Source organism: Rissa tridactyla, chromosome 2 (genome assembly GCF_028500815.1).
Source record: "Rissa tridactyla isolate bRisTri1 chromosome 2, bRisTri1.patW.cur.20221130, whole genome shotgun sequence".
Classification (NCBI taxonomy): Eukaryota; Metazoa; Chordata; class Aves; order Charadriiformes; family Laridae; genus Rissa; species Rissa tridactyla.
The window spans coordinates 446,382-474,151 of NC_071467.1; the positions used below are offsets into that span (position 1 = coordinate 446,382).

The 27,770-nt window shown below is 71.7% G+C and overlaps 2 protein-coding genes across 2 annotated transcripts in view; one reads left to right on the forward strand and one right to left on the reverse strand.

Annotated features, from left to right (window-relative positions):
* LOC128904854 (uncharacterized) overlaps positions 1–27,770 on the forward strand; it is a 216,756-nt gene that overhangs the window by 55,725 nt on the left and 133,261 nt on the right. The window lies entirely within an intron of this gene.
* Positions 2,031–24,365, reverse strand: LOC128904843 (microtubule-actin cross-linking factor 1, isoforms 6/7-like). Its single transcript, XM_054189661.1, has 38 exons — positions 23,788–24,365; positions 23,234–23,410; positions 22,898–23,067; positions 21,854–22,013; positions 21,669–21,753; positions 21,025–21,254; positions 20,716–20,835; positions 20,430–20,537; positions 20,028–20,246; positions 19,369–19,572; positions 19,064–19,295; positions 18,714–18,940; positions 18,057–18,179; positions 17,765–17,866; positions 17,173–17,274; positions 16,539–16,694; positions 15,470–15,625; positions 14,676–14,873; positions 14,464–14,592; positions 14,040–14,210; positions 13,790–13,945; positions 11,972–12,178; positions 11,674–11,793; positions 10,809–10,978; positions 10,011–10,170; positions 9,328–9,525; positions 8,537–8,662; positions 7,690–7,833; positions 6,445–6,633; positions 6,011–6,125; positions 5,760–5,926; positions 5,233–5,395; positions 4,511–4,665; positions 4,362–4,436; positions 4,123–4,240; positions 3,757–3,944; positions 3,555–3,675; positions 2,031–2,828 (listed from the first exon to the last, which is right to left on the reverse strand). Exons 1-38 carry the CDS (start codon positions 24,334–24,336, stop codon positions 2,782–2,784), a joined length of 6,237 nt encoding a protein of 2,078 aa, XP_054045636.1. The 5' UTR covers positions 24,337–24,365; the 3' UTR covers positions 2,031–2,781.

A 27,770-nucleotide genomic window follows, 5' to 3' on the forward strand; every position in this document is an offset into this window, starting at 1 on the left:
GGCACGGGAAAGGCAGGAGCAGCGCACAGGGAGCTGGGGCTGTGCGCGCCGGGGATGGAGGAGCTGCCCCAGCACCGGCGGTCACTGGGGCCCCCGGGGTTCACACCTCTCGATTCCTGGAGAGGGGACAGGAGGTGTCTGGGGGGACGTTTGAGAAGTTGCCCTTTGCCAGGCCCAGGGCATGGCGGCTCTCCCCCGCGGTGTGGCCGGGCTCTGTGGGGTGGGATGGAGAGGCTGCCGCCAGCGCGTGGCTCCAGTCTGGGGCTGGGGCGGCTGCGGGGGCGCAGGGTGGGCCCGTCACACCCGGGATTCCCACAGCCAGGGCAAGTGTTGGGGCGGTTGGGCAACAGGGCGGCACCCGCCTCCCCCTCGCCGTGGCGGGGGCCGGCCGTCTCCCCGGGGTGCCTGCCGGCAGGGGGGACACCCCACTGTGGGAGCAGCACCCCCCACAACCGGCTCCAGCAGACGGCATGGCTACGGGGGCTTGGGTGAAGCACCTGGCCATGATGGTGCCTGTTTGGGACCGAGCCTCCATCCCTGCTCTCCCGCTGCCCCGGGAACCGCTCCTGCAGCCAAGCACCGGGAGATGCTCCTCTCCCAGCCCGGGCTCTGCCAGGGCACCCCCGCTCTGCGCCGCGTCTCCCCGCAGACGGTGCAGGCTCCCTTGGACTCTGCGTCCCCATCCACGCGCTCCGGGTCTGCGTCTCTGTCCATCACGTCGCCCCCGTCCCCGGGTGCAGCCCCGAAGAAGCCGCGCCGCCGGTGTTTGCCTGGCTGCACAAACATTTTGCAAACAGTTTGCGTGTGCGTCCTGGCCACCCCCGCCGCCTGTTGTCTTTGCTTCCCGGGCCAGAGTCGCTGCCTGGGGCTCTGGATGTGGCTGGCGCAGGCCGGTGGTGCCGGTGGTGCCGGGTGTGTTCCCCCGGCTGGGAGTGGTGGGTGAGATTTCCATAGGCAGAGGAATGTGCAACGCAACTCGTGTCGGCGGTCCCAGCCCGCGCCGGCAGCGCCGCGTGGACCGTCCCGAGAGGCGTTGGTGGATGCTCTGCTCCGCGGAGCGCTGTGGGGCTCAGTGCGGTGGGGCAGTGCCAGCGGCGAGGGGCCCCCACCCGCATGGGGGGGCTTGCAGGGCTCCTCCGCGCGTGGACGGGGGAACATGCCCCATCACAGGCTCTCCGGCCGCCTTTGGCTGCTGACCGGTGCAGAAGTGTTTGTTCAGAAAGAAGTTGAGTGTGGAAACAGTTTTAGGGGACAACAGCGCAGAAACAGGACCGAAACCCCTGGGGGGGCGGCTGGCCAGCCGACGGGGACAGGAGGAGGGAGGAGGGAGCCAGGCAAAGCCCCAGCCCTGGTGGGGGCTCACAGGAGGACGGCGGCAGCCCCGGTACGTGCGGGTCTTGGACTGCCCCGAAGCAGGGGGTGCCAGGCAAGGGCCGTGCCGCTGCGCCGCCTGGGGACAGTCCCTGCACACGAGGTGTCCCCGACCTGCCGGAGTGGGGATGCAGCCAGCGTCTCCAGCTGCACCAACCCGAGTGGCGCGGGACCCTGCGGATGGACGCCCCGGGGACGCCGGGACCACGCTGGCCGGGGGCCGCCTGGAACGCTCCCGGTGTCCCCGGGGCTGCGGGGTGGCAGGAGGGCAGCTGGCAGACGGGGCTGGGGATGCGACGTCTCCCCGCGCTGCGTGCCCTGGGTGTGGGCTCCCAGCCCCAGGCAGAGGCGCTGGGGCACAGCAGGAATCCCAGCAACGCTTCCTCGGAAAGGAGGCAACACGGCGCAGCGCCCGCTGGCACCCGCTGCGACGCCCCGGGCTTGCCAGCTTCGGCTGCGGCGCCGGGCGTCTCTGCCGGTGGCACCGGGCTGGAGGCATGCCCGGCCGTGCCCGGCCACCGCGTGCCACCATGGCTTCGGCCACGCTACACCCCCCCCATACCACCCGGCGGCAGGGTGAGCGGACGGACAGAAGGACAGACGGCAGCGAGCCCCAGCTGCTCGTAGAAAAAGAAACCTACTCTTTATTGAGGCTGGCGGGGCCGTGCCCGGCCAGGGTTACATTCAGCTCTACTGCTGTCCGGTTAGCGGGGCGACGTGGGCATGCGGTGGCAGGGCAGGGGTCCCCCGGCCCAGGCGGGACGGGGTGCGCGGGGGACCCCCCGCCCGTGGCAGCCCCAGCCCCGCCGGGGTGGGGGGCAGCTGTAGCCGGGGCCCCGTGGGCAGACACCGAAGGGCCGAGGGGGGAGGGTTAGCACCAGAAACGGGGCTCTGCGTCCGGCGAGGGGCCCCGCTGCCCCGGTACCGAGCCCGGCCACCTCCCGCGGGGGTGCGGGCGGCAGGACCCCCGCCAGCGATGCCAAATGCCCCGGCGGCCCCGGCAGCCCCTCCGCCGGCGTGGGAGCCTGGGGGAGAAGGGAGAGCCCAGCCCGGGGACATCTGGAGAGCACCCCCGGGTGCTCAGAGAGGGGCACTGGGGCTCAGAGCGGCCCACGCTGTCCGGTGGGGCAGTGGGGCAGGGGGGGACCATGGCAGCCAGAGCCTGGGGGCAGTTTGGTGTCTGTTGGAGGGGGGGGATGCTTGCATATATGCCGGGGCCAGGCCCAGGGGGATCGGTGACGGACAGAGAGCTGGGACCGTGCAGGTGGGTGCCCGCGGGGGTCCGCAGCGCCGGGCCGGAGAGCCGTGGGGCGCGGGGCCGCGACTTCGCCATCCTCCGGCCTCGGGGAGGAGAGTCCTGAGTGGGGCCGGCCGAGGGTGCTGGGCGCAGGGCGGGCGGCGGGGCGGGGGTCAGCGGCAGGGGCTGCAGCGCTCCGGGGGCGACCCTTCGGGCGGCTCTGCAGGGACACCGAGAGGTTTAGGATGGATATCGGGGAAAATTCCTTCATGGAAAGGGCTGTCGCGCGCGCGTTGGAAGAGGCTGCCCAGAGCAGTGGGGGAGTCGCCATCCCCGGAGGGATGGAAAAGCCGGGCAGACGCGGCGCTGAGGGACGCGGGGTAGCGGTGGGTTTGGCAGCGCTGGGCGGATGGTTGGACTCCGTGGTCTGAACGGTCCTTTCCAACCTGGACCATCCTCTGATTCTCTGATTCTATTCTGTGACTCTAACGCTGCCCAAACCACCACTAACCCACATCCCTCGGCACCACGTCTTAAATACCCCGGGGATGGCGGCTCCCCCACTGCCCTGCGCAGCCTCTTCCAATGCCCGACAACCTTTTCCATGACGAAATCTTCCCCAATATCCATCCTAAACCTGCCCTGGCGCAACGTGAGGCCGTTTCCTCTTGTCCTTGTCAGATTAATGGTTGGACTCGATGAAGATCTTTTCCAACCTCGACGATTCTATCATTCTACTCTGGGATTCTGCGACACAGAGGGGCTGGAGCAGCGTCCTCTCCTGCACCCCTCCCCGTGCCGGTGCTCCTGGGGCCGGGGGGCAGCCCCACTGCCCTGCCCCACACCGCCCCAGCGCCTGCGGCTCCCCTGTGCCTCCCCATCCCTCCCCCAGCCCCGTGGGGTGCAGCCTGCAGCCGTGGCCCCCCCACAGCGGCCCGGTCCTCACCTGGGGGTGCGACGGCCAGGGTCTCCTCGGCCGCGGTGAACTGCAGCTCAGCCCCGTCGGGCAGCAGGGAGCCGCGGGAGCGGGGGCACCGGTCACCGGAGCGCGTCCTCCGCAGCACCGACTGGGGAGGGAGAGGGTCAGCCCCCGCCGCGGCTGGGCTGGAGGGGTCAGGGCTTCTGGGGGGGCCGCCCCCACCCCTCACCTTCCTGGCCAGGGGGCTGCTGGGGGCCGAGGCGCTGCTGTAGAGGCTGAGGCTGGAGTTGGAGCGGCTGGGCGACAGCACTTTGGAGGAGGGGGCTGACTGGGCCCCCGCACACTTGGCCGCGGCGGCCCCGAAGGCGTCTGGCGACAGGTACTTCTCGTTGATCTTCAGGTTGGTCCTTCCCTTCACTGGGGGGCGACAGAGGTGGTGGGGGTCTGCAGGGGGTTCCCGCAGCCCGGGGAGCCCGGTGGGCTGCGTCCCCCGTGGGCAACACCGACCCACACGGCCCCGCAGGCACCGCACCCGGGCACAGGGACGCCCACCACCCCGACGCCAGGGCGCCTGGCGTGGGACGCGTGTACCCACCTCTGCAGGGGTCGTTCTTCACCAGGAACTCGTCCAGCGCGATCCAGCCCCCCCCGACCCGCACCATCAGGGTGCTGCGCAGGATCCGCACCATCCGCAGCTGCTGGGACTCCCCGAACTGCGGGGGATCGGGACGTCAGGGCAAGGTGGGGGGGCTCGGGCAGGGCTGGGAGGGGGGTGCCAGAGCAGGTACCAGCACCCACATCTGCCCGTCACCAGGCCACCGGGTCGGCACTTACCCGGTACCTGTTGGCGCTGATCTGCTCCACCTGGAAGCGCTTGGCGCAGTTGCACTGGGCCACTTGCCTGTTCACCTGGGGACGGCATGCTCAGCTCAGACCCACGGCAGGGACCCCCACCCTGCCCGGCCCCGGCCCCCCCGCCGTACCTCATCCTGGATCTGGTCGGCGTCGGCGATCCGGCGCAGCGGGTCGCGGTTGGGGTGCAGGGCGCTGACGAACTCGTAGTAGTCGATGAAGCCGTCGCCATTCATGTCGAAGATGTTCGCCACGGCGTTCATCTCCAAGACATTGGTGGGGAACTCTGGGGAGGGGAGGGGACCCTCAGCCCGCGGTGCCCTGTGCCAAGGCCAGCCGGTGACAGCACCAAAGCCTGGCCCCCCTCCAAGGGGGGTCACAGAATCACAGAAGTGCCCAGGTTCTAAGAGACCTTTCAGACCATGGAGTCCAACACTGCCAACTCCACCAACCCACGTCCCTCAGCGCCGCGTCTGCCCGGCTTTTCCATCCCTCCGGGGATGGCGACTCCCCCACTGCCCTGGGCAGCCTCTTCCAACGCCCGACAGCCCTTTCCATGAAGGAATTTTCCCCAATATCCATCCTAAACCTGCCCTGGCGCAACTGGAGGCCGTTCCCTCTTGTCCCGTGGCCTGTTCCTCGGGAGAAGAGCCCGACCCCCCCTGGCTGCCCCCTCCTTTCAGGGAGCTGCGGAGAGCGAGAAGGTCTCCCCTCGGCCCCCTTTCCCAGGGTCCCGGCTGGCAGACCCTGTCCCTCCCCATCTCTGCCAGCACTGCCCCACCTCTCCCCACACTGCCCTTCCCCGGGCTCTCGGGGGGGGTAAAAAGCTCCAGCCCCAGCCCCGGGCACTCACTGGAGGAGAGGACGCTCTCGATGAACTCCCGCTGGCTGATGCGCCCGTCCTGGTCCCTGTCGATGCCTCGGAAAACGTCCAGGACTCGGGACTTCATTTGGCCGATCCACTGCATGTAACGCTTCCTCCAGACTCCGAAGTCAAAGTGAGCAAACTCCTCCAGCTGGGAGAGGCGCAGACGGGGGTTAATGCGCCAGCAGCAAGGCCCCCCCAAGCCCCCAGGTGTGGGGGAACCACGCTGTGCCCCATGCAGGACCCACGCCGGGGCTCAGCCCCGCTGCCGTGCAGCTGGTTTGCTCCCAGCCCTGACCCACTGGGGCTGGCCAAGGGGTCTCTTTGGACCCAGGACCCCCAGCTCTGGGTTGCCAGGGGCTCCAGCAGCCGGCTTGTGGCTGCCAGGGGTCTCCCGGCTGCAGGGATGGGGTCTGGGAAGGCTCCTGGGTGCTGCCCACTCCATATCCCCCAGCCCCGGAGACCGCCCCCCTCCGCGTCCGACCCCGCGGCACCGCCGGCATGGCTGCCCCTACCTCTCGCAGGCGCTGCATGGCCGTCTCCAGCCGGTACTGCCGGTCCAGGGCCAGAAGCCAGAGCTGCTGCCAGCGGTGCAGGAGCTGGGCCATGAGGGGCGTCTGGGGCTCCAGCCCCCCGAGCGGCACCACCAGCGCGCCCTGCGCCTTCCCGGTGCTGCGGCGCCCTGCAGCCAGCGGAGACGGGCGGTGAGGGCAGGGCCAGGGGTCCCGGGGCACGGCACCGCGCAGGGGGCAACAGGGGCCCTTACTTGTGGCCAGCCGGCGGGCAACCGGCGGGCCCAGCTCTGTGGCCAGCTTCCGCTTGCCGCCTTTGGTGACCTTCTCCACGTCGGGCTGCTTGCGGTTCAGCTCCTCCATGAAGACCTGCCGCAGAGCGCCGGGGCTGAGCCATGGCCCCCATCGCTGGCCGGCCCTGCCGGCACAGCTGGGGCAGGGGACTGACGCCGGAAGCGTGGCCACCCACAGCCCAGCCCTGCTGGCCCCATCAGCAGCCATTGGTGCAGAGCCGGTGGGCTCGGGCTGCGAAAGGTGCTGTGCTGCGCACACGAGGGGCACTCACGGCCTTAACCAGGGGCACCCGAAAGTCCTCGGTCGGGTCAAGCCCTCGCCCAGGGCCAGTCAGGGTGTGGGGACCCCGGCATGGCCCCCGGCGAGGTGGGGAGCAGGGCACGGGGTCCCTCACCGTGTGCTGGGCGTTGAGCTCCTCCAGCTGCTCGGCCTCCTCCGGCAGCGGCTCCTGGTCCCGCAGGCTCAGCGCCTCCTCGGCGGCCGTGATCCAGTCCACGAGCTGGGCCACCTCCTCCCGCTCGGCGGCCAGGCTGGCCCGCTGCACCTGCAGCCGCTCGCCCTGCTGCTGCGCCCAGCTCAGCACCTGCGGGCACGGCCGGGGGGCAGATGGGCCACCGGGGCTGGCGGGGGGCATGGGGACGGCTGCGGACCCCGGTGGGACACCGCTTTGAGGGGGACAAGTCTCCACCCGGGGAGCCATGGGGCAGGCACGCAGACCCCCGGCCAGCAGCCATGGTGACTATGGGGCAGGGACGTGGGGCTCCAAAGCCCACCCGTGACCACGGGGCAGGACCGAGTTCCCGCAGCGCAGCCCCGCAGGTGCCGAGGGGCCTTTGCAGCTCCTGGGTGCTGCCGCCGCCGCCGCCCTGAGCTCCGGTCCTCGGCCCATCCCTGCGACCAGTGGCCGGACGTGCCGGTAGCCAGGTCTGCGCTGCAGCAGACGTGCCGGCTGCCCTCGCGGCGGGGCTGTGCCGCGTCCTCACTACCCGGGGGGAGCGGGCCGAGCAGGGCAGCCCGCGGGCGGCCGGACCCCGGAGCAGATCCAGATCAGATACCGCGGCGCTCTGCTCACCAAGGCCTTTGTGCAGAGCAGGGAGAGGATGGACCGAACCCGTCAGACCCGTTCAGGGAGGGCCGGCAAACCCTGGATGCCAGGGAGGCTCCGAGCCGCCGCGGGAGGGAGGTGCGGGATGGGGATCCCCGGGACACTGCTCGCCGGGGACCGCCTGCCTGGGCTGCGGGGCATCTGCCATCTCGGGTGTGTGCAATGAGCCACCACCGGCCGGGTGGGACCGGAGAGGCCCCGGGTGACCCCTGGCGTGGCTCCGGGATGGGGGAGCAGGGGTGGGAGCGAGGGGATGGACAGGGCTGGCCGGGGCAGGGGGTCCCGGCGGCTCACGGAGGGCAGGTCTGTGCAGGATGAGCTGAGCCGGGGCCGTCCCGTCACGGGCAAGACCAAGACCGTCTGTGTTGGCCGGGGCTGGGGTTGACATCCCCAGCTCCCCACAACGTGCCGGTCAGGACGGCTGTGCCGAAGAGGCACCGGCGGTGGCAAAGGCGTGGGGCTGTGCTCGGCGCGGGGCTGGGTGCAGACCGGCTCCGTGCCCGGGGAGGGATGGAGAAGGGGCGCCCAGCTCACCTCCTGGTAGCGGCTCTTGACGACCGTGACCCAGGACTTGATGGTGATGACGGAGTCGGGGTGGCAGGTGGCGAGGATCTCCTCCCCCAGCGAGGTGATGCACTCCAGCTCCAGCTGCTGGCACTGCAGCGACTTCATCAGCTCCTGGGGGAGCGCAGGGAGCGTGGTACTGCCGGCTCGCAGCCCCCGCGCCCCACGGCACACCCCGGCGCCGCAGGGACCAGCCCGCACCCAGCCGGGTGCGCGGGCGGGAGAAGGCCGCTGGGTGGAGTGGGCACGGCCGCCTTCACATGGGGTGCCAGGGACCCCGAATCTCCACACCCTGGGGTGCCTGGGGCCCCAAGCGCCGTGTCTGGGTGGGATGGCACCTGACGTCCCACGTCTCGGTGGGGTGCACCCCACGCCCTGGCTGGGGCCGGCTGATCCCGGCAATGGGACGTAGCAGGGAAAGGATGGAACTACCCTGGAGGTGGGGGCTGCTGGGGGCTGGTGGGGGCTGGCAGGGGCTAACAGGGACTGGTGGGGGCTAATGAGGGCTGGCAGGGGCTAACAGGGACTGGTGGGGGCTGGTGGGGGCCAATGAGGGCTGGCAGGGGCTAACAGGGACTGGTGGGGGCCAATGAGGGCTGGCAGGGGCTAACAGGGACTGGTGGGGGCTGGTGGGGGCCAATGAGGGCTGGCAGGGGCTAACAGGGACTGGTGGGGGCTAATGAGGGCTGGCAGGGGCTAACAGGGACTGGTGGGGGCTGGTGGGGGCCAATGAGGGCTGGCAGGGGCTAACAGGGACTGGTGGGGGCTAATGAGGGCTGGCAGGGGCTAACAGGGACTGGTGGGGGCTGGCACTGACCTGCAGCTGGTTCTGGCACTCCTGCACCGCCGGCTCCTCCTCAGGGAAGACGCCGTACTTGAGGGCTTTCTCCGACTCGGCGAGGCGACCCAGGAAGGAGTGCACCAGGCTGTGAAACTCCTCCGCCTGCCACCGACAGCCAGGGACCCGCTCAGCGCCCACCCTGCGCCCACGGCCCCCGGTCCCGGCCCCCGAGCCCCCTGGCCAGATCCCAAGCCCTGCAGCGGCCGCTCCTGCCTGGGGTTGGGCAAGTGCTGCGCAGCCCCGGGCCCCCATGGGAGAGCTGCTGCCAGCCCAAGCTCGCGCCCCACGGCAGGGCAGAGAGGATGCTCGTCACCCCACCTCGGCACCTGGGGGACACCCCCATCAGCACCTCCCCATCGAGCAGGACACCCCACACAGCACCCCAACACACGCAGCCGTGTCCCCCCCCCCTGCCCCGGGCACCCTGCACGTGGGCACACCTACCGCAGGCGCCCGCAGCACCCAGCCTGGCACCCGGCCACGGCACCTTGCGACATGCGGCCACCCACCGCCCGGCTGCCCCACGGAGCACCCCACAGCATGGCCACCCACTGCCTGGCCACCCCACGGAGCACCCCACGGCATGGCCACCCACCGCCCGTGCACCCCACGGAGCACCCCGCAGCGTGGACACCCGCAGCCCTGGGCACCCCAGACACCTGCAGAGCCTTCCCACCAGGACGCACCGGCTGCGGACCCCAACATTTCCACCCGGGGAGTCCCTGGGACGGCTGCTGCCCCCCGGCCACCCCTCGCCCGGCTCTCACCTGCCGGAGCGCGGCCTCCAGCCGGGCCTGCTTGGAGACGGAGAGCTTGCAGACCAGGTCCCAGCGGGAGCTCAGCTCCTCCATCTGCTTCTGCAGCCACTGGGAGTCGACGCTGCTGCTGCCGCGGGTCAGGTCCCGCACCGAGCGCTTCAGCATCTTGATGCAGCTGGCCCGCTTGCCCAGCTCCTTCTGGAAGACCTGGCGAGAGGACAGGAGCGGGTGGGGGACGCCGGGGGGTCCCAGCAGCCTGCCCCAGCCCCTGTTACTGCGCAGGGCCCCCTTGCAGCAGGGGGGGTACATGGGGCACCCCAGCACTGCCCCAGAGACCGGGGGCTGCCCCGGTGGGCAAAGCCCATCCTGCCCCTGGCTGTTCATAGAATCATGGAACGGTTTCGGATGGAAGGGACCTTAAAGCCCACCCAGTGCCACCCCCTTCCCTGGGCAGGGACACCTCCCACCAGCCCAGGTTGCTCCGAGCCCCGTCCAACCTGGCCTTGAACCCCTCCAGGGATGGGGCAGCCACAGCTTCTCTGGGCAACCTGGGCCAGGGGCTCACCCCCCTCACAGCAAGGAATTGCTTCTGTTGTCCTGCCCCGCGCTGGAGGGGCGGCAGGGCCGGGGCAGGGGCTAGTGCAGAGCCTGGGGCTCCCCAGGGTCCCCCCACCACGGCTGGGGACACCCACCTTGTGCTTGTCCATGAGGTCACTGACCAGGTCCCGGTCCCCTCCGACGGGCACGTCCTCGCTGAGCTGCGGCTCAGCCCGGTACAGCCAGTCCATGAGGGCCTGCAGCGCGTCCGTGAACTTGCCCGAGAAAAGCAGGTTCTCCTCCAGCTTGTGCTGCCTGCAAGGAAGGGCAGAGGCAATGCCAGCAGCGCCCGGGGGCCGGGAAAGGCTGCCCCATGGGGAGCCCGGCACGGCTGGGGACGGATCCTTGCTGCACCCCCGGGGGTCAGAGCCCAGGGCAGCTGGGGCAGGAGGTCCCGGAGCAGGGAGCAGGATGCCCAGTGAGGAAGGGCAATGCCATGCCCCCGGCCTGGGGCCTGCATGGCAAGCAGAGGACAGGAATCCCATCCCATCATATCCCATCCCACACCATCATATCCCATGCCATCTCGTCATATCCCAACCCATCATATCGCACCCCATCCCCATCCCCAGCCCATCCCGTGCCATCATATCCCATCCCATCCACATCCCATCCCATGTCATCCCATCCACATCCCATCCCATGCCATCCCATCATATCCCAACCCATCAAATCCCATCCCATCCCCACCCACCCCATCATATCCCATCTCCATCCCATCTTGTGCCATCGTATCCCATCCCATCCCCATCCCATCCCATGCCATCCCATCATATCCCAACCCAACATATCCCATCCCCATCCCCACCCCATCCCATGCCATCCTGTCCCATCCCGTCCCATCCCATCCCACGCCACCCCATCCCCTGCCGCCCCCCCCGTCCCCCCCTCACCTCTCCACCGCCCGGCTGCACAGGGCGTCCCAGCGCTCCTTCAGCTCCCCCAGCAGCTCCTCCAGCGGCTGCAGGTCCTCGGGGAGCCGGGCTCTCTCCCGCAGCGCCCGCCCGCTCCGCAGCGTGGCCTCGTACACGGGCCGCTTGGAGCGCAGCACCTTCTGGAAAGCCTGCGGGCACAGGGGGTGAGCCCACCCAGACCCCCGACCTGGGTGCTGGCCCCAGGGGGGCTGCGGGGACACCCCTGCCTCCCCCAGCGCCGCGGGGCAGCTCGGGGTGATGGAGCCCCTTGGCTGGGGGCTCCCTGCTCTGCAGAGACGGCCCTGGGAGGACATCGGACCACCACGGCACCGAGCACATCATACACTCATGGAATCATGGAATGGCTTCAGTTGGAAAAGGCCTTTCAGACCATGGAGTCCAACCATCCGCCCAGCGCTGCCAAACCCACCGCTACCCCGCGTCCCTCAGCGCTGCGTCTGCCCGGCTTTTCCATCCCTCCGGGGATGGCGACTCCCCCACTGCCCTGGGCAGCCTCTTCCAACGCCCGACAGCCCTTTCCATGAAGGAATTTTCCCCGATATCCATCCTAAACCTGCCCTGGCGCAACTGGAGGCCGTTCCCTCTTGTCCCGTGGCCTGTTCCTTGGGAGAAGAGCCCGACCCCCCCTGGCTGCCCCCTCCTTTCAGGGAGCTGCGGAGAGCGAGAAGGTCTCCCCTCGGCCCCCTTTTCTCCAGGCCAAAGGCTCTGCCGTCCCGCTGGGCGCTGGGGACCCCTCCCCTGACACCCCACAGCCCCCCAGCTCCGTGCCCCACATCCAGGACCCCCATCTCGGCGGGGCCGGGGCGCGGGGCCGTGCCCCCACCTTGTGCTCAGCCAGCTGGCACTTGATCTCCTCCTGGCTGGTGGCGGCATCCTGCGGCACCTCCAAGCTCTGCTCCACCTCGTCCATCCAGTCCAGGAGCAGCCGCCGGGACTCGCTGAACTGAAAAGGAGGGAAGGGGGGGTCCTTGTGTGGAGAGATGCGGCCGCGGCGACCCGGATGGTGGGCCACACGCGACAGCGCTGCATGGTGCACCACCCCAGGCAAACCATGGTGCCCGCGGCCGTCGCCCCAGCACGGCTCCCCGCCGGAGCCGCGTCCCCCGGCGCGGTGTCCGTACCTGCTTGGCGCGCTTGCGGGCCTCCTCCAGCGCCGCGCCGCGCTCCGCCGCCCGCTGCAGCACCTTCCCCAGCCGCTCCCGCGCCGCCAGCACCAGGCTCTGGATGACGGCCCCGTCCTGCTGCCTGCTGAAGTCCTTCAGGCGCCACGCCACGGCCTCCAGCCCGCTCAGCTTCTCCCCGCGGGCGTTCGCCTCCTTCAGCAGGGCCTGCGGAGAGCGGAGGTGGCAGGGGGACGCGCGGGCGGGCGGCCCCGGGCTGGGAGCGGACCCTCGGCGCCCAGCCGTCGCCGGGACGGGACGCGGAGCCGCTTGCTGCGCCGCTGCGGGGACAGACGTCCTGCCGGCAGCCCAGGGGACGCGGCCACCATCGGTGCCACACGGGACCCCTGCGGACCCCAGCCCCACGGGGTCCCCTGCCGGTACCTTCCCGGGCACCGCACTCACACCCGCCCTAATTAAATAACGGACATAATGGACCCCCGGCTTATTACTCGCAAAGCACCGACGCGCCAACGGCAGAAGCGGCCAGCGACTGCGGTGTGGCCGTCGTGTGCAGTGTTTCTGTCGTTAGGTTTCTCAGGAGCTAAGTCACCGGAGACGATAATTGTAGGACAAAGAAGTACTTTGATAATAAAATTCTTTGTGTTTTTAACATTACGGTGCCGCGCAGCAGCTGAGCCTACCAGCAATCTCTGCTTTTGAGAAAGGGAGCCGTGAAATGCCAGGCTGTAAGTCCGCAACGTTCGGCCTGGTCTATTCGACTAGGGACAGATACTTGGCTAAAAACTTCAGATTTTTTTCCCCCTCTGGTTTAAGCTGAAAACATGAGAAACTATCCTTGGCCAGAACACACAAGAATAAACCCCCAGGGCAGGGGGTTGGAACGAGATGATGTTTAAGGTCCCTTCCAACCCGAACCCTTCCCTGATTCTGTGACTCTAAACAAAACAAACGGGAGTTATTGTGCGGGGGGGGAGGTGCAATCTGAGGCGTAGTTCCTATCGATCAAGATAAAGGTAACGGGAACAAACGGCTGAAATTCCTCAAACTTAAATTAACTCTTCTCAATCCCCTGCTCGGTAACCAGATCGCCTGTAAGGAGACTCTGCGCCACCGCGCCGAAAGGCCCCGGTCTGCGCGTGTTTGACAGGGAATAAATTCAGTTTCGCGGGTTGTTGAGTGTTTAAATGAACCGTGGAGGAAAACCCTCGGTAACCGACACAAAAACTTCGTCGTAAATAAAAGCTGAAGCTGCCTTAAAAAAAATTAACACCCGCCGAACTGGTGTTACTGAAGGCGGTAAGAACGAGGTCCTCAAAGGGCTACGAGGATGATGAGGGACGGGAGCATCTCTGTGACGGGGAAAGGCTGAGGGATTCGGGCCTTTTTAGTCTGGAAAAAAGACGGCTGAGGGGGGGATCTTATCAACACTGATAAATACTTCAAGGGGGGTGTCAGGAGGATGGGGCCAGGCTCTTCTCGGTGGTGCCCGGGGACAGGACAAGGGGTAACGGGCACAAACGTGACCATGGGAAGTTCCATCCCAACACGAGGAGGAACTTCTTTGCTGTGAGGGCGGCAGAGCCCTGGCACAGGCTGCCCAGAGAGGTGGGGGAGCCTCCGTCTCCGGAGACATCCCAAACCCGCCTGGACGCATCCGACCTGCTCTGGGTGCCCCTGCTCTGGCGGGGGGTGGCACTGGGTGGTCTCCCAAGGTCCCTGCCAACCCCCACCATCCTGGGATTCTGTGAACGGTCCCCGGCATCGTCTGGCGCCGGGGCACACCGGGACGGCGCCGCCGGCTCAGCCTGCACTTGCCTTGTGCTCCTGGATCTGCGCGGTGACGGTGCCCAGGACGAAGCTGGGCGGCGCGGGGGAGCCCAGCAGCTCCTCGGCGTGAGCCACCCAGCGCAGCAGCTCCTGCACGGTGCCGTGGAACTCGGTGGTGACCGTCAGCCCCTCGGCCAGGCGCTCCTGCGGGCGAGGGGGGGAGGCGCTGATGCTGACAGACCCCCCGCAGCCCCCCCACGGCCGGGGCAGGGCCGGCGTCGCCCCCCACCCCACGCACCTTCCTCTCCTGGGCCTCGGCGTGGACGCTCTCCCACTTCTGCTCCAGGATGCGGAGGCTGTGCTCGGTGCTGCAGGGCCGGCCGGCGCGGCAGGAGGCCAGCAGCCGCTGCAGCCGCTCCCGCAGCCCGCTGTACGCCTCCTGCTTGGACTCCATCTCCTTGCACAGCTCCTGCCGAGGGGGACGCGGGGAGTCCCGGGGTCACCGCCCCGCGGGGGGACAGGGACGGGGATGGGGAGGGCTCCCGCTCCATCCCGGGGGAGCTGGAGGGGGGCAGGAGGGCTCTGCCTGGTCGCGGAGGGGAGAAGGCAGAGAGGGGTCCCGGCATCTCGGTGCAGAGAGGATTTGGGGCACGCGTTCCCCCAGGGGACACTTGGGGACGTCCCTGCAATGGGGAGGGGGGTGGCATGGCCCCGGTGCTCACCAGGTGCGCGGTGAGCGTCTCTTTGGTGGTGTCCGGGTGGCCCCACGCCGGCTTGGAGAAGAAGAGCTGCAGCTCCACCTGCTCCAGCCACTGCAGCAGCTCCGTCATCTCCAGCGTGATGTCCTGCACCTGGAGACGGCCCCGGGGGCTCAGCGCCGCCCCGGCCAGCGGCAGCGCCGCAGCGGGCAGCCCCGGCACGCCGTGGCCCGTACCTGGCTGAGGTTGTTCTCCAGCTCCAGCTGGCGGCTCTCGGTCTCGCTCTGCACCAGGTCCCAGCGCTGGCCGAGCTGCTGCAGGCTGCGCTGCAGCCCCTCCACGCTGTCCCCCAGGCTGGAGAGCAGCAAGCCCTGCCCGGCCTCCTGCACCGACTGCACCGTGCGGGCGTGTGACATCACGTCGTTCCTCAGCACCTGGGGACCGGCCGCCGCCGTCACCGCCGGCACCCCACACCCCTGGCCGGCTGCCCCCGCGCCGAGCTCCGCGCCACCACCGCTGCCCACGCCAACGCTGACACCGCGGCGTCGCCACGGTCCGGGGAGTGATGTGCCAGGGGGTGGGGATGGCACCAGGGATGCCCTGGCATCGGCGCCACGGCTCTTGTCCTCAGCATGGCACAGGGCAGGTGCGAGGCACCGAATTCACCACTTCGTGGCAAGGAGGTTGCTGGGACGGGGCACGGAGGAGACCTCGCCTGCGTCAGACGCAGGGTGAGCGTGCCCGGGCACGGGGACGCGGGGCTGGGAGACAGCTCATTCCTTCCATGCTGTCACCGCGGGAGGGGACATGTTCTCACGCCGCCCGCCCCAAGCCACAGCCTGCCCGATCCGGCCGCCGTCGCCCCGGGGGGGACTCGATGGTGGGGCCGGGAGGGGGCCAGGCAGCGGCACTGCAGCCGGGGCACCGCGACAGGGAGCGAGACGGGTGCCCCCAGCAAGACTGTGCCATGCGTCCCCCCACCCCGGGAGCATTTCGGGACGCGGCAGCCCCGTCCTGCTGCCGCCCTCACCTTGTGCTTGGCCAGCTCGATCTCGCAGCTCTGCAGGTCGGGGCGCAGCAGCGCGGGGCCCTGCAGCTGCTCGGCGGCGCGGCGCAGCCACTGCAGCAGCTCCTCCAGCTGGTGCTGGAACTGCCCCAGCCCCAGCAGCGCCGCCTCCAGCTGGTGCTGCCCCGGCGCGGGCGGAACCGGGCGCCCGTCAGCCGGCAGCACCCGCAGCCCCCGCCGCGCGCGCCCCCCCGCCCTGCGCCCACGCGGCCGCAACACGCACCCGCCCGGCACCACACGCACCCGCACGGTCCCCACGGACGCAGCACCCACCCGGCACCCCATGTACCTGCATGGCCCCCACACACCCAGCACCCACATGGGACCCCATGCACCCGCACGGCCTCCGTGCGCCCACACGGTCCCCACGGACTGAGCACCCACCCGGCACCCCACGCACCCGCATAGCTCCCATGCACCCAGCACTCACATGGGACCCCGTGCACCCACACGGTCCGCATGGACTGAGCACCCACGTGGCATCCCACGCGCCCACGTGGATCCACCCGGCACCACACCCCCCACGTGGCTCCCGCAGACCCAGCACCCCACCTGTCTGGCACCCCATGCACCCACGCAGCCCCCACGCATCCGCACAGTCCCCGCGGACCCAGCACCCATCCGGCACCCCACACCCCTGCACAGCCCCCAAGCACTCACCCACCAGCACCGTGCACCCAGCACCCACTGGCACCCACATGGCACGTGGCCATGCACCCACCCACCACAGACCCAGCACCCAGGTCGCACCCCAGGCACCCACGCGGAACCCCACACAGCCCCCATGTGCCAGCACGGCCCCCACGCAGCCAGCATCCACCCGGCACCCCATGCACCTGCACAGCCCCAACACACCTGCATGGCCCCCACGCACCCACCCGGCACCCCACGCACCCGCACGGCCCCCACAGATCCAGCATCCACATGGCACCCCACAAACCAGCACGGCCCCCCCCCAGCACTGCCCCAGCCGCGGCTCTTGCCCCGTGCGGGTGGTAGATGCTGCCCCGCGGCCCCCGGGCGCCGTCCCTACCTGTCGGCTGACCATCTCCTCCTCCAGCCGGTCCCAGCGCCGGCGGAAGTCGTTGAGCGCGGCCGGGGGCTCCCCCTGCCCCCCGCTCCCCGCGCTGCCCGGGTGCCGCAGGCTCTCCACGTCCACCTTGCACTGGTAGAGCTCCCTCTTGAACTCCTGCGGGGCAGCGTGAGCGGGGACCCCCGGCCCCGCACGCGGAGGTGTGGGTCTGACATGCCATCAGGCAGGGCATGGCATGGCACAGCACGGCATGGCATGGCACAGCAGGGCATGGCACAGCACAGCACGGCATGGCACAGCACAGCATGGCATGGCACAGCACGGCATGGCACAGCAGGGCATGGCACAGCACGGCACGGCATGACATGACATGCCACGTTTGGGTCTGGTTTGTCACGGCACGGCACAGCTTGGCACGGCTTGCCACGGGCGCCTGGGCCCTGAGCTCCTCCTCGTGGGGAGCTCTGCCCTGCTCGGGGCACCTCGGCGCAGCAGGATGTGGCCACCCCGGGCAGGACTTGGCCACCCAGCGCCCACCACCCAACGTGCCACCCTTCCATCCCACAGCCGCCCACAGCCCCCCACCTGCCCCCACCAGGGCCTGGGGCCCCTCCTGCAGCCCCCCCCGCCCCACCTTCAGCTCCGCCAGCTGCTGCTGCACCATGTCCAGGTCCCCGCCGACGAGGAACTCCTCCGCCATGCGCAGCTCGGCCGCGTCCAGCCACTCCAACAGCCGCTGGCGACCGAGAGGGACCCTGGGCTCGGGGAGGGGGGGGTGCTCCCCCCCACACTGTCCCAGCCCCGCGTGCCAGACAGGTCACCCCTGCCAGGACCGCCGTGCCCGGGGGGCACGCTGACCCCTGCGCCCCGCAGCCCCGTGGCCCGGAGCGGGGCCGGGACCCGCCGTGGTCCCCAGGGAGGGACGGAGGATGCCCCATCCCCCCCGCCACCGAGGGGAACCTCCATTTGGGGACATCACGCTGGGGTAGGACACAGGCACAGCTGGCCCCACAGCCCCACCAGCCCCCCACCCAAGGCACCATCACGGCCCTATGGCCCAGCTGGCCCCATGTCCCCGAAGTCCTGCCCAGCCCCACCGCCAGCTCCTGGACCACCACGGTGGCCCCGCGGTGCCCCCGCGGCCCCGAGCGGGGACAGGAGGGTGACGCGGGTGGGGGGCAGGCCCCTGTGGGGGGTGTCTGCCCGCGCGGCCCCCGGCTCCCCACCTGCATGGTCTCCTGGTAGCTGATGGCGGCCTGGAGCTGCTCCTCGAGGCGCGCGAACCGCTCTGTCCACACCTTGCTCAGGCCGTGCCAGGAGCAGTAGAGCTGCGGCCGGGCGCGGGGTCAGCGGCGCCGCCGGGGTCCCTCCCGCGGGGACACCGGCCCGGCACGGCCACCCGCCCAGCCCCGCACCGGGACACCCGGGGGACTTCGGCAGGGTCCCGCCGCGGCTCAGCCCCGGGAACCCCCCAGACCCCCCACGTCCCTCGCCGGCCCCACGCCCGCCGGCACTCACATCGTCCAGGCTCTTGGTGACGTCGGGCTTGTCGGGGTCCCCGCAGGAGGACATCAGCTCCACGCCCAGGCTGCCCAGCGCGTCCAGCTCGCCCTGCAGCGCGTCGATCTCCTCCCGCAGCGCCTGCGGGACGCCACGGGGCTCGGCCCTCACCGTGCCGGGGGCCGGCTGGGCCATGGGGCTACCTGTGCTGTGGGGCTGGCTGGGCTGCGGGGCTGGAAGGGGCTGGGCGCTGACTGTGCCATGGGGCTGTCTGGGCTATGGGGCTACTCATGCTGTGGGGCCAGACATGCCGTGGGGCTGTCTGGGCTGTGGGGCTACTCGTGCTGTGGGGACGGACATGCCGTGGGGCTGTCTGGGCTGTGGGGCTACTCGTGCTGTGGGGACGGACATGCCGTGGGGCTGTCCGAGCTATGGGACTACCCATGGTGTGGGGCTGCCTGTGCCGTGGGGCTCCCTGTGCTATGGGGCTGCCTGTGCCACGGGGCTGCCCACGCTGTGGGGCTGCCCACGCTGTGGGGCTGCCTGTGTCTTGGGGCTGTCTGACCTACAGGGCTCCCTGTGCCGTGGGGCTCCCTGTGCTATGGGTCTGGCCACGCCGTGGGGCTGCCCGTGCCACGGGGCTGCCCACCGAGCGCCCCCCCCGCCCCGCGGTACCTGCATGGTGCGCAGGCGGGCGCGGATGGCCTCGGGCTCGCCGCCCGCCTCCTCCAGCCCCAGCACCAGCTGCTGGGTGTCGCTGAGCGTCAGCGCCAGCTCGGCCAGCCCCTGCCAGAACCGCTCGGCCAGGGCCAGCAGCTCCCGCAGCCACCGCTCCTGCTCCTGGCAGCGGCCCCGCAGGCTGCCCCAGCGCGACAGCAGCTCCGCCGTCCGCTCCTGGATCCCTGCGGGGCGACAGGGGGACGGGGCTCAGCCCGGGGCTCCTCGGGGCGCCGACAGGGACGCGGCACCCCGACACGGCCCCGCCGGGACGCTCCGGGCGCGGGGACGCACGGCTGTGTCGGTACCTCTGGCAGCGGCATCGGAGTTGGCCGCCTGCATGCTGGCCAGCAGCTCGCCGCCCTGCGCCCGGACGCTCTCCAGGGCCACCCCGAGCTTCTCCAGCTCGCCCAGGGCCAGGCTGTTCTCCCGGATCTGCTCCCGCAGGTGGTCCGCGTCCCCGCGGACCGGGGGCTGGCTCTGCAGCCGGCTCTGCAGCCGCTCCAGGCATTCCAGCAGCAGGTCCATGCGCTCCGTCAGCTGCGGGGACAGCAGCCCCGTCACCCGATGGGGAGCCCCGGGGGACCCCAGCCCCCCGGTGCCGTGGCCGTACCTGGCTGTAGCGCGGCAGGGCGTCCTCCAGCAGAGCCGCCGCCTGCCGCACGCGCTCGCGGACGCGGCCGTACTGCTCCTCCGCCTCCCGCCAGCGCTGCCGGAACGCGGCGCCCTGCTCCGGGCTCAGCTCCACCAGCTGCGCCGAGACGCGCTGCAGCTTCCCCATCAGGGGCCGGTGCTCGGCGATGGCCTCCCGCAGGCACTGGAGGCAGGGGAAGGGCCGTGGGGGGGCGCAGGGACAGGACGGGGCGCGCGGGGATGTGTCCCGGTGCTGCCGCCGGGCTGAACCCGCACCCTCGCCCAGGCGCAGTCCGTGATGGACAGTGTCCGTGCCCCCCGGCTACCGCACCGGTGCCACCTCGCCCGGGCTCTGCTCATGGCAGATGGTGCCTGTGTGTGCCGGGTACCGCGCCGGTGCCCCCTCCATCCCGTGCACCATCACTCCACTCCTGACACTGCACACGGGCTCGGTTCATGACGGACAGTGCCCACGCGTGTTGGGTATCGCACCGGTGCCTCCTCGCCCGGGCTCGGTTCATGATGGATGGTGCCCGTGCACCTCAGGTACCGCACCGGTGCCCCCTCCGTTCCATGCCCCACCGCTCCCGACCCCGCCGAGCGCGTCCCTGCCCTCCCCTTCCCCACCTCCCCCCTCACCTGCAGCAGCGCCTGCTGCTCCTTGAAGGCCTCGTAGCTGATGGCGTTGGGGGAAAGCTGCACCCCGAGGCCCTGCGCCTCCTCCAGCCACGGCGACAGCTCCTGGTGGGCCTCGGCGAACTGGGCCAGCAGGGACTGGGCGTGCTCCAGCTGGACGGCGCAGGCTCCGCAGCGCAGGGAGAGCTGCTCCGTGCGCTCCCGCAGCACCTGCACCGAGGGCTGCGGGGACGGGCGGCTCACCGCGGCGCCAGGGACGCTGGGCGCCGGCAGCGGCAGCAGCAGCCCACCCAGCATCGGTGGCAGCAGCGTCCCGCCGGGCACCAGCGGGCACCACGCGGGTGCCGTGCGGGTGTGTTTGGCGCCGTGCGGGTGTGTTTGGCACCATGCGGGTGCTGGGCTCACCTGGAGGCGCAGGCGCAGGGGCTCGGGGCAGGAGCGGAGCAGTGGGTCCGAGACCCCCAGCAGACGCTCCGCCAGCCCCCGGTGGTGCAGGACCTCGGCGGAGAGCAGCTGGAAGGACGGAGGCGTGTGGGTGCCGGGTCCCGCACAGACGGTGGCGGTTCCACCCCATTTTGGGGGGGGGGGGGTCAGGAGCACGGCGGGGCAGGGACGCAGAGCGGGGTCCCCGGGGACCTCCGGGCACCCCTTTGGGGTGGGGGTACGTGGGGCGCAGCCGGCGCAGACCCACCTTCTGTTCGGAGAGCTGGGAGCGCAGGGCCTGGGCGTCCAGCTGCACGTGGCCGATCTCCTCCAGCCGCTGGCCCAGCCCAGCCAAGTGGGCAAGTTGGGAGTCCAGGATCTGCTCGAACTGTGGGGGAGAGGAGAGGAGACCCCTCAGGGAGGGCAGGAGCACCGGGGCGGCCGCTCCAGGACACCGCCCCCGCCGCTGGTCACCGCCGGCACCTGCTGCCATGACCCGGCGCGCCCCTTCCCCGCCACGCCGGGGAGCAGTGACGGGGGCAGAGAGCGACGGTCGCCAGCGCCCCGCGCCCCGCACCTTCTCCCCGTCGCTGGCGCTGAGCGGGGGCTCCTGGCTGTCCCAGGAGGCCACCTCCTTCTCCAGGCGTCCCAGCCACAGCGCCAGGTCCTCCTGGGCAGTGCCCAGGCGGGAGGAGGCCTCCAGGGTCTGCCCCAGACGGTGCACGGTGTCGGCGCTGCTCTGGCCCAGGATGAGGTACCGCATCCGCAGGGACTCCATCTTCTCCTGCGCCAGCTGGGCCTCCTCCCCTGCGGCAGCACCGCAGCCGGCATCAGCGCGGCCGCTCACGGCGTCCCTGGGGACGGGGACCTGCCGCAACGACACCTTCCCCCCCTCGCCACGGTCCCTCTGTCCCACCCGTCCCCCTCCTCTGCCTCCCCTGGACCCCTTTCCCCAGCAGGAGCCGAAACGCAGCTCCCGGACACCCCCAGCTGCCAGCGCACCCTGTCCCACCGTGCCCTGACCCCCCGTCCCCTCTCCATCCCCCGGGATGCTGCCACCCCCACGGCAACGCCGCGCTCCCACAGCCGCTGGCAGCCTCACAGCGCCCTGCGGATGCCCATCGCCCGCGGTGCCCGCGGTGCCGGCACCCCCAGCGCTCTCGGTTCCCTCCCTCCCACCTCCCGGCCCCGCAGCCGCCGCCGCCAGCCAACGCCACTCGCCTGTCACCATCTCCAGCACCCGCTGCCCGCTCTCCAGGGCGACGTCCAGCTCTCCCAGCCGCCCGCGGATCTCCTCGCAGAGGGCCTGGGCGAGAGGCTCCGGTGGCAGCCCGTCCCCGCCGTCCCCCAGCCCTCCCCATGGCGCCCGTGCCGCGGCGGGTGCCGGCGCCCACCCGAGCCCTGACCTGGGTTTGCCGGTGGGCGTCCTGCACGCGGGCGACGCAGCCGTCGGCGCGCCAGAGCTGGGCCAGCTGCCGCTCCGTGGCACCGAGCCACTCCTGGAAGGAGTCCACCGCCTCCTGGAAGGCCTGTGCCGCCGGCAGGATCCGCTCCAGGCGGCCGTACCTGTGCCGGGAAGGACGGGTGAGCCGGGGAGGGCGACAGCGGGCGCTGGACCGAGGCGCTGGATGGAGACGCCGCCTGTCCCCCTGCCACCGGGGCCGGGTGGCCAATTCCCAGCTCTGGGGTCCCTCCGTCCCCCGCCCCAAAGGTTCCCACCCCACGTGCGAGGGGGGAGGTGAGGCCGGCACCCCCCGACCGGCCCAGGCAGCGCCGGGAGCACCGCGAGGGGAGGCTGACGGTGCCCGGGGCTTTGTCCCGGTGAGGGGTGGGGACACGGGGACGCAGGATGAGGCAGCCCCTGCCCGGCTCCGTCACCCATCGGCTGCCCGTCCCCCGCAGGGCAGGATCCCCCCTGCCCCGCCATCACGCTGCTAACCAGGCTGGGCACCGGCATGGTGACACTGCGGCACGCAGCCACGCTGCTCCACGCCAGGCCCAGCCGGACCCCAGCTGCCGGCGGCCAAGGACCGGCTCTCGCCCTGGAGCTCCCTGGCCTCGTGCCGGAGCAGCGGCAGAACCACGAGACACCGGGGCCGGGAAGGAGGGGAGAGACGTGGCGAGAGCCAGTGCCGGAGCAGAGCCCTCGCCCGCCGCTCGGCACCATGCCCGAACCGCTCCGGACAGAGCCCCTCATTGCCGGCGGTGGGGAGGGCCGGGCAGTGCGGCGATGGCAGCCGGCAGAGCCCGGTGAGGCCGTGGAGACCAACCCTGCACCGCGGGCAGCAGGTCTGCGGGGCACGGTGCCGCCCGGCACGGGGGGATGGTGCCGGTGCCTCTGCCAGGGCAGCCCCGGCGCCAGGGGCAGAGCGCGCCGGGACGGCAGGGGGGGACGCAGCACCGCAGACGCTGCCGGGAGTCTCTGTGCCAAGGTCTCGGGCCCAACCCACCTGGCTTCAGCCTCCTGCATCAGCTTGCCCCACTTCTCCCCAAGGCCGGAGATGCCGCCGCCGCCCTCGGGTACTACCGCGGTGCCGGAGCCATGTGCCGGGGTCGCGGGCCTGTCCTGCAGGACCAACTCCACACGCGGCCTCCGCTCCTCCAGCAGCCGCTTCAGGAGCTGCAAGGCAGTGGGGACACGGCGCTGTGCCGGGGACCCGCTCCCTCCCGCGCTGCCTCGGCACGGCACGGCGCTGCCGGCAGCCCCAGCGCGGCCGCTCTGCCCCGGCCCCTAATCCCCAGCGGGGAGCGGCGTGGGTGGGACGTGCCGGCCGGGATCCGCTGACCTTCTGCTCCTCCAGCTGCGCCTTCGCCACCTTCGCCTCCGCCGAGGGCGGCTTCTGGTTGCCCACCAGCTCCTCCATGTCGGCCACCCAGGCCAGCAGGTTCTCCAGCGTGTCCTGCGCTCGCTCCGTGCCCGCCGCCACCGCCTCCTCGGGGACGGGGACCGCCCGCGGGGACACCTGGGGAGAGAGGTGCCGTGGGGCAGCCGTGGGGCGGCCGTGGGGCTGGAGTGCGACCCTTTGCACCGCGCCCCGTCCAGGAGGCGACGCCAGGGACAGAGGGACCTGGCCCTGCCCCGTCGGCCATGCCGGGCTCTCCGCTGACCCACGCTCCTCCTCGGGGCCGGAGGACCCCACAGCAGGGACCACGCACCCCGCACACCCCTCCGGACCCCCGGCACCCACGGGGCTGCATGGGGCGCAGACCCCAGCGGCGACGGAGGGCGGTGGGGGGCACATGGCCCGACGCCAGCCCCAGCCGAGACCCGCTTGCGGAGAGCAGCGCGCCGGGGCCGGCACGGCCGTTCCGCAGCGGGGGGTCCCTGCCCGGCGGTCACCTCTGCGGCGTCCGTGTGTCCGGTGCGGCTGCCCACCGCGAGCTCCCCCGCGCGCTCCGTCAGCACCGTGACCGTCCGGGTGACCAGGGTCTCGCCGCCCTTCTCGCCGGCCGGGTACTCGGTCACCTCCACGATCTCCGTCACGATGGTCTCCGTCACCTCTGTCACCTCCGTCACCTCCCGGGTGGTGACGGGTTTCCAGGACCAGGTGCCGCGGGGGGCGCCGGCCCGGGGGGGGGTCCAGGCTGCGCCCCCCGCCTGCCCCTTCAGCGGGACGCAGGCGGTGCTGCCGTTGGGCACCGCCACCTCCGACTGGCTGCGCTTCAGCGCGGGGCTGCCTGACCCGCTCCAGCCGGCACCGGGCACCGGGCTCCAGCCATTCTCCACCGGCGCCTTCTCCGGCAGCCCCGGCCAGGGCTCTGCCGCGCTCCCACCGGGCGGCTGCCCTGCGTCCGGCCCCGGCTCACAGAGCTGCGGCTCCCGGAGGAGCTCCTCCGACCGCCGGCTCTTCTCGCCCAGGCAGCTGGGCCGGCTCACCGAGTTCCCCATGGCGCGGGCGCCGGGCCCCCGCCTCAGATCCCGGCCTGAAACGAGCCAGGGGGGGAAGGACGCGCGTTATTGCAGCCGCCGCGGGGCTGCGTGACGCCTGGACCCTGGCTCACCCTCGCCCGCGCGGGATTTGGGGGGTCCCACACACCCCCCTGAGCAACGGCACGCGGCGAGCCGGGGACAGGGAGGGACGAGGTCCTGGCCATGGGAGGGAGGGGACCCCGAGGGACGCCCGGCCCTGTCACCCCACGGCTCGGCGTGCGGGGCGTGCGTCTCGTGAGCAGAGGCGGCGGCAGCAGGTACCGGTGGCGGCGGCGGCAGCGCAGGGCGCCCGGCAGACGGGCAGATGCTCCCGCCCAGCACCGCTTTGTGCCGTAAGATTAACGCCAGCGGGGCCGGGAGAAAAGGGCCATCTGTCTGCGGGGCCGGCGAAGGGGGTCTCGGGGGGAGCGGGACCGGGGGCAGCGTCCCTCGGGGGGCACCCACCCGGCGGGGGGGGCGGGGGCAGCGTCCCCACCCTGCCGCAGCCATAAATCCCCCGCGACACCCGGCAGGACCCTCCCACGCCGGAGCCCGCCACAGCCCCACCGCAGCCCCACCGCAGTGCCTGGACCCACGGCTGCCTGCGCCTGGACCCACGGCTGCCAGACCCACGGCCGCCCGTACCCAGACCCACAGCCGCCTGTGCCTGGACCCACGGCTGCTCACACCCAGACCCACGGCTGCCTACACTTGGACCCATGGCTGACCGTACCCCGACCCACAGCTGCCTGTGCCCGGACCCCCCCACACACGCGCACACCCCCCCCACACACTTCTCACGGCCCCACGCTGCCGCACGGGCACCGCCGCCGCGCGCCGGCCAACAGGCCGAGACCGCAGGGCACCGCGCGCCCACCACCAGCAGGGCACCACCAGGCTCCGCGCCACGCGAACGCCCCCGCGTCAGCCGCGCACACGCAGCGGGGCCTGCCCCACGCCTACGGGCACCCGCAGCACCCCGGGGTGCTCGCTCCCGCCTGGCCGGAGCACCTGCAGCCCCCGCGGCGCAGCGCGGCACTCCGTGGCACGCCGTGGCATGCATCACGGGCGCAGTCCTCGTGCCCGGGCTGTGCACGCTCGCACGCGGCCACAGCGGCGCCCCGACACGCCAGCACACGGGGAGGCTGCGCAGCCCCACGCTGGGGACAGGGATGGGGACAGGGATGGGGGACACGGATTGGGGACAACGGGGCCGGGGACACCAATGGGGACACAAGGCTGGGGACAGGGGTGGGGACACCAACAGGGACACGAGGGTGGGGATGGCGATTGAGACATGGATGGGGACAGGGATGGGGACAGGGATGGGGACAATGGGGCTGGGGACACCAATGGGGACACAAGGCTGGGGACAGGGATGGGGACAGGGATGGGGACAAGGATGGGGACAACGGGGCCGGGGACACCAATGGGGACACAAGGCTGGGGACAGGGATGGGGACAAAGATGGGGAAAAGGCTGTGGACACGGATAGGGGGACACCGATGGGGACACTGATGGGGACATGGATGGGGACACATGGATGGGGGGATACAGACCAGGACATGGATGGGGACATGGATGGGGGGACACGGATGGGGGGACACAGACCAGCACATGGATGGGGACATGGATGGGGACATGGATGGAGACAAAGATGGGGAAAAGGCTGTGGACACGGATAGGGGGACACCGATGGGGACGCTGATGGGGACATGGATGGGGACATGGATGGGGGGACACAGACCAGGACATGGATGGGGACACATGGATGGGGACATGGATGGGGACAGGGCTGGGGACACCGATGCTGGGGACGCGCATGGGGACAGGGCTGGGGAGCGGCAGCGCAGCCCGGGGGGACCCGCCCGCATCCCCCGCCCCGACCCCCGCCCCCGCGGTCTCCCCCCCCCCCCCCCCCGCAGGGTCCCCGCCCCGGCGCCCCCCGCCCCCCCCCCCCCGCGCCCCGCACTCACCCCTCGGCGGAGCCGGGCGTCCATGGGGCCGGGGCCGGGCCGGGGGGGCTCCGCCGCCGCCGCCCCCCCCCGTTACCGCCGCCCGGGCATCGCCCGCCCCGGCCCCGCCGCCGCCTTTGTGCGCTGCGCGGGGCGGGGGGACGGGGCGGGGGGACGGGGCGGCCGCGGGGCCGCGGGGGCTGCGGGGGCTCGGGCTGGGCCCGGCCGGCGGGGCCGCCCCCCGCCGCCCCCCGCCCCCGCGTTAACCCCTCGGCCGCCGCCCGGCGCCGTTACCGGGGAAACCCCCGGGGACTCGCAGCCATCCCGGGCGGGGGAGGGGAGCGCCGCGTTCCCACCGGCCGCGCGGGGGGCGGGACCCCCCCGGGACCTCCCCCCAACCGGCACCGACCCGGGACCCCCCAGCTGCACCGACCCGGGACCGCCCCCCCCAACCGACACCGACCCGAGACCCCCGAACTGCACCGACCCGGGACCCCCCCCCCGCAACCGGCACCGACCCGGGAACCCCGAACTGCACCGACCCGGGACCCTCCCCCGCAACCGGCACCGACCCGGGAACCCCGAACTGCACCGACCCGGGACCCTCCCCCGCAACCGGCACCGACCCGGGAACCCCGAACTGCACCGACCCGGGACCCCCCCCCCCGCAACCGGCACCGACCCGGGACCGCCCCCCCCAACCGGCACCGACCCGGGAACCCCGAACTGCACCGACCCGGGACCCCCCCCCGCAACCGGCACCGACCCGGGACCCCCCCAACCGCACTGACACGGGCCACCCCCCCCCCAGCCGGCACCGACCCGGGACCCCCCCAACCGGCACCGGCACCGACACACACGGGGTGGGGGGGGGACGGCCAGGACACCCTGAACCGGCACCGACAGACCCGCGGGGGCCGCAGGGACCCCCCCGAACCGGGACCGACCCATACCGGGGGAGCAGCAGGGAGCCCCCCCCCGCAACTGGCATTGGGACCCGCACCCTGCACGCACCGCATCCCTTGCAGGCCTGCGCCCCACAGCAGCACAGCCCCATAGCTGCACAGCCCCACGGCAGCACGGCCCCATAGCTGCACAGCCCCACAGCTGTACAGCCCCACGGCAGCACGGCCCCACGGCAGCACAGCCCCATAGCGGCTCAGCCCCACGGCAGCACGGCCCCATAGCTGCACAGCCCCATAGCGGCTCAGCCCCACGGCAGCACAGCCCCATAGCGGCACAGCCCCACGTGGGACGGACCTGCAGCAGCCCAGCCCCATAGCTGCACAGCCCCACAGCAGCACGGCCCCACAGCCCCTGGCGGGTGCACTGACCCCCAGCTCCAGCCCCCCCCCCAGTCATGGTGCCCTCGCCCGGGCTGGGGGGAGCAGGGATGGGGCGGTTGGGGGCAAAACCCACCCTCCAACCCCCGAGCCGGGGTCCCCCAGGCCTGGAGCC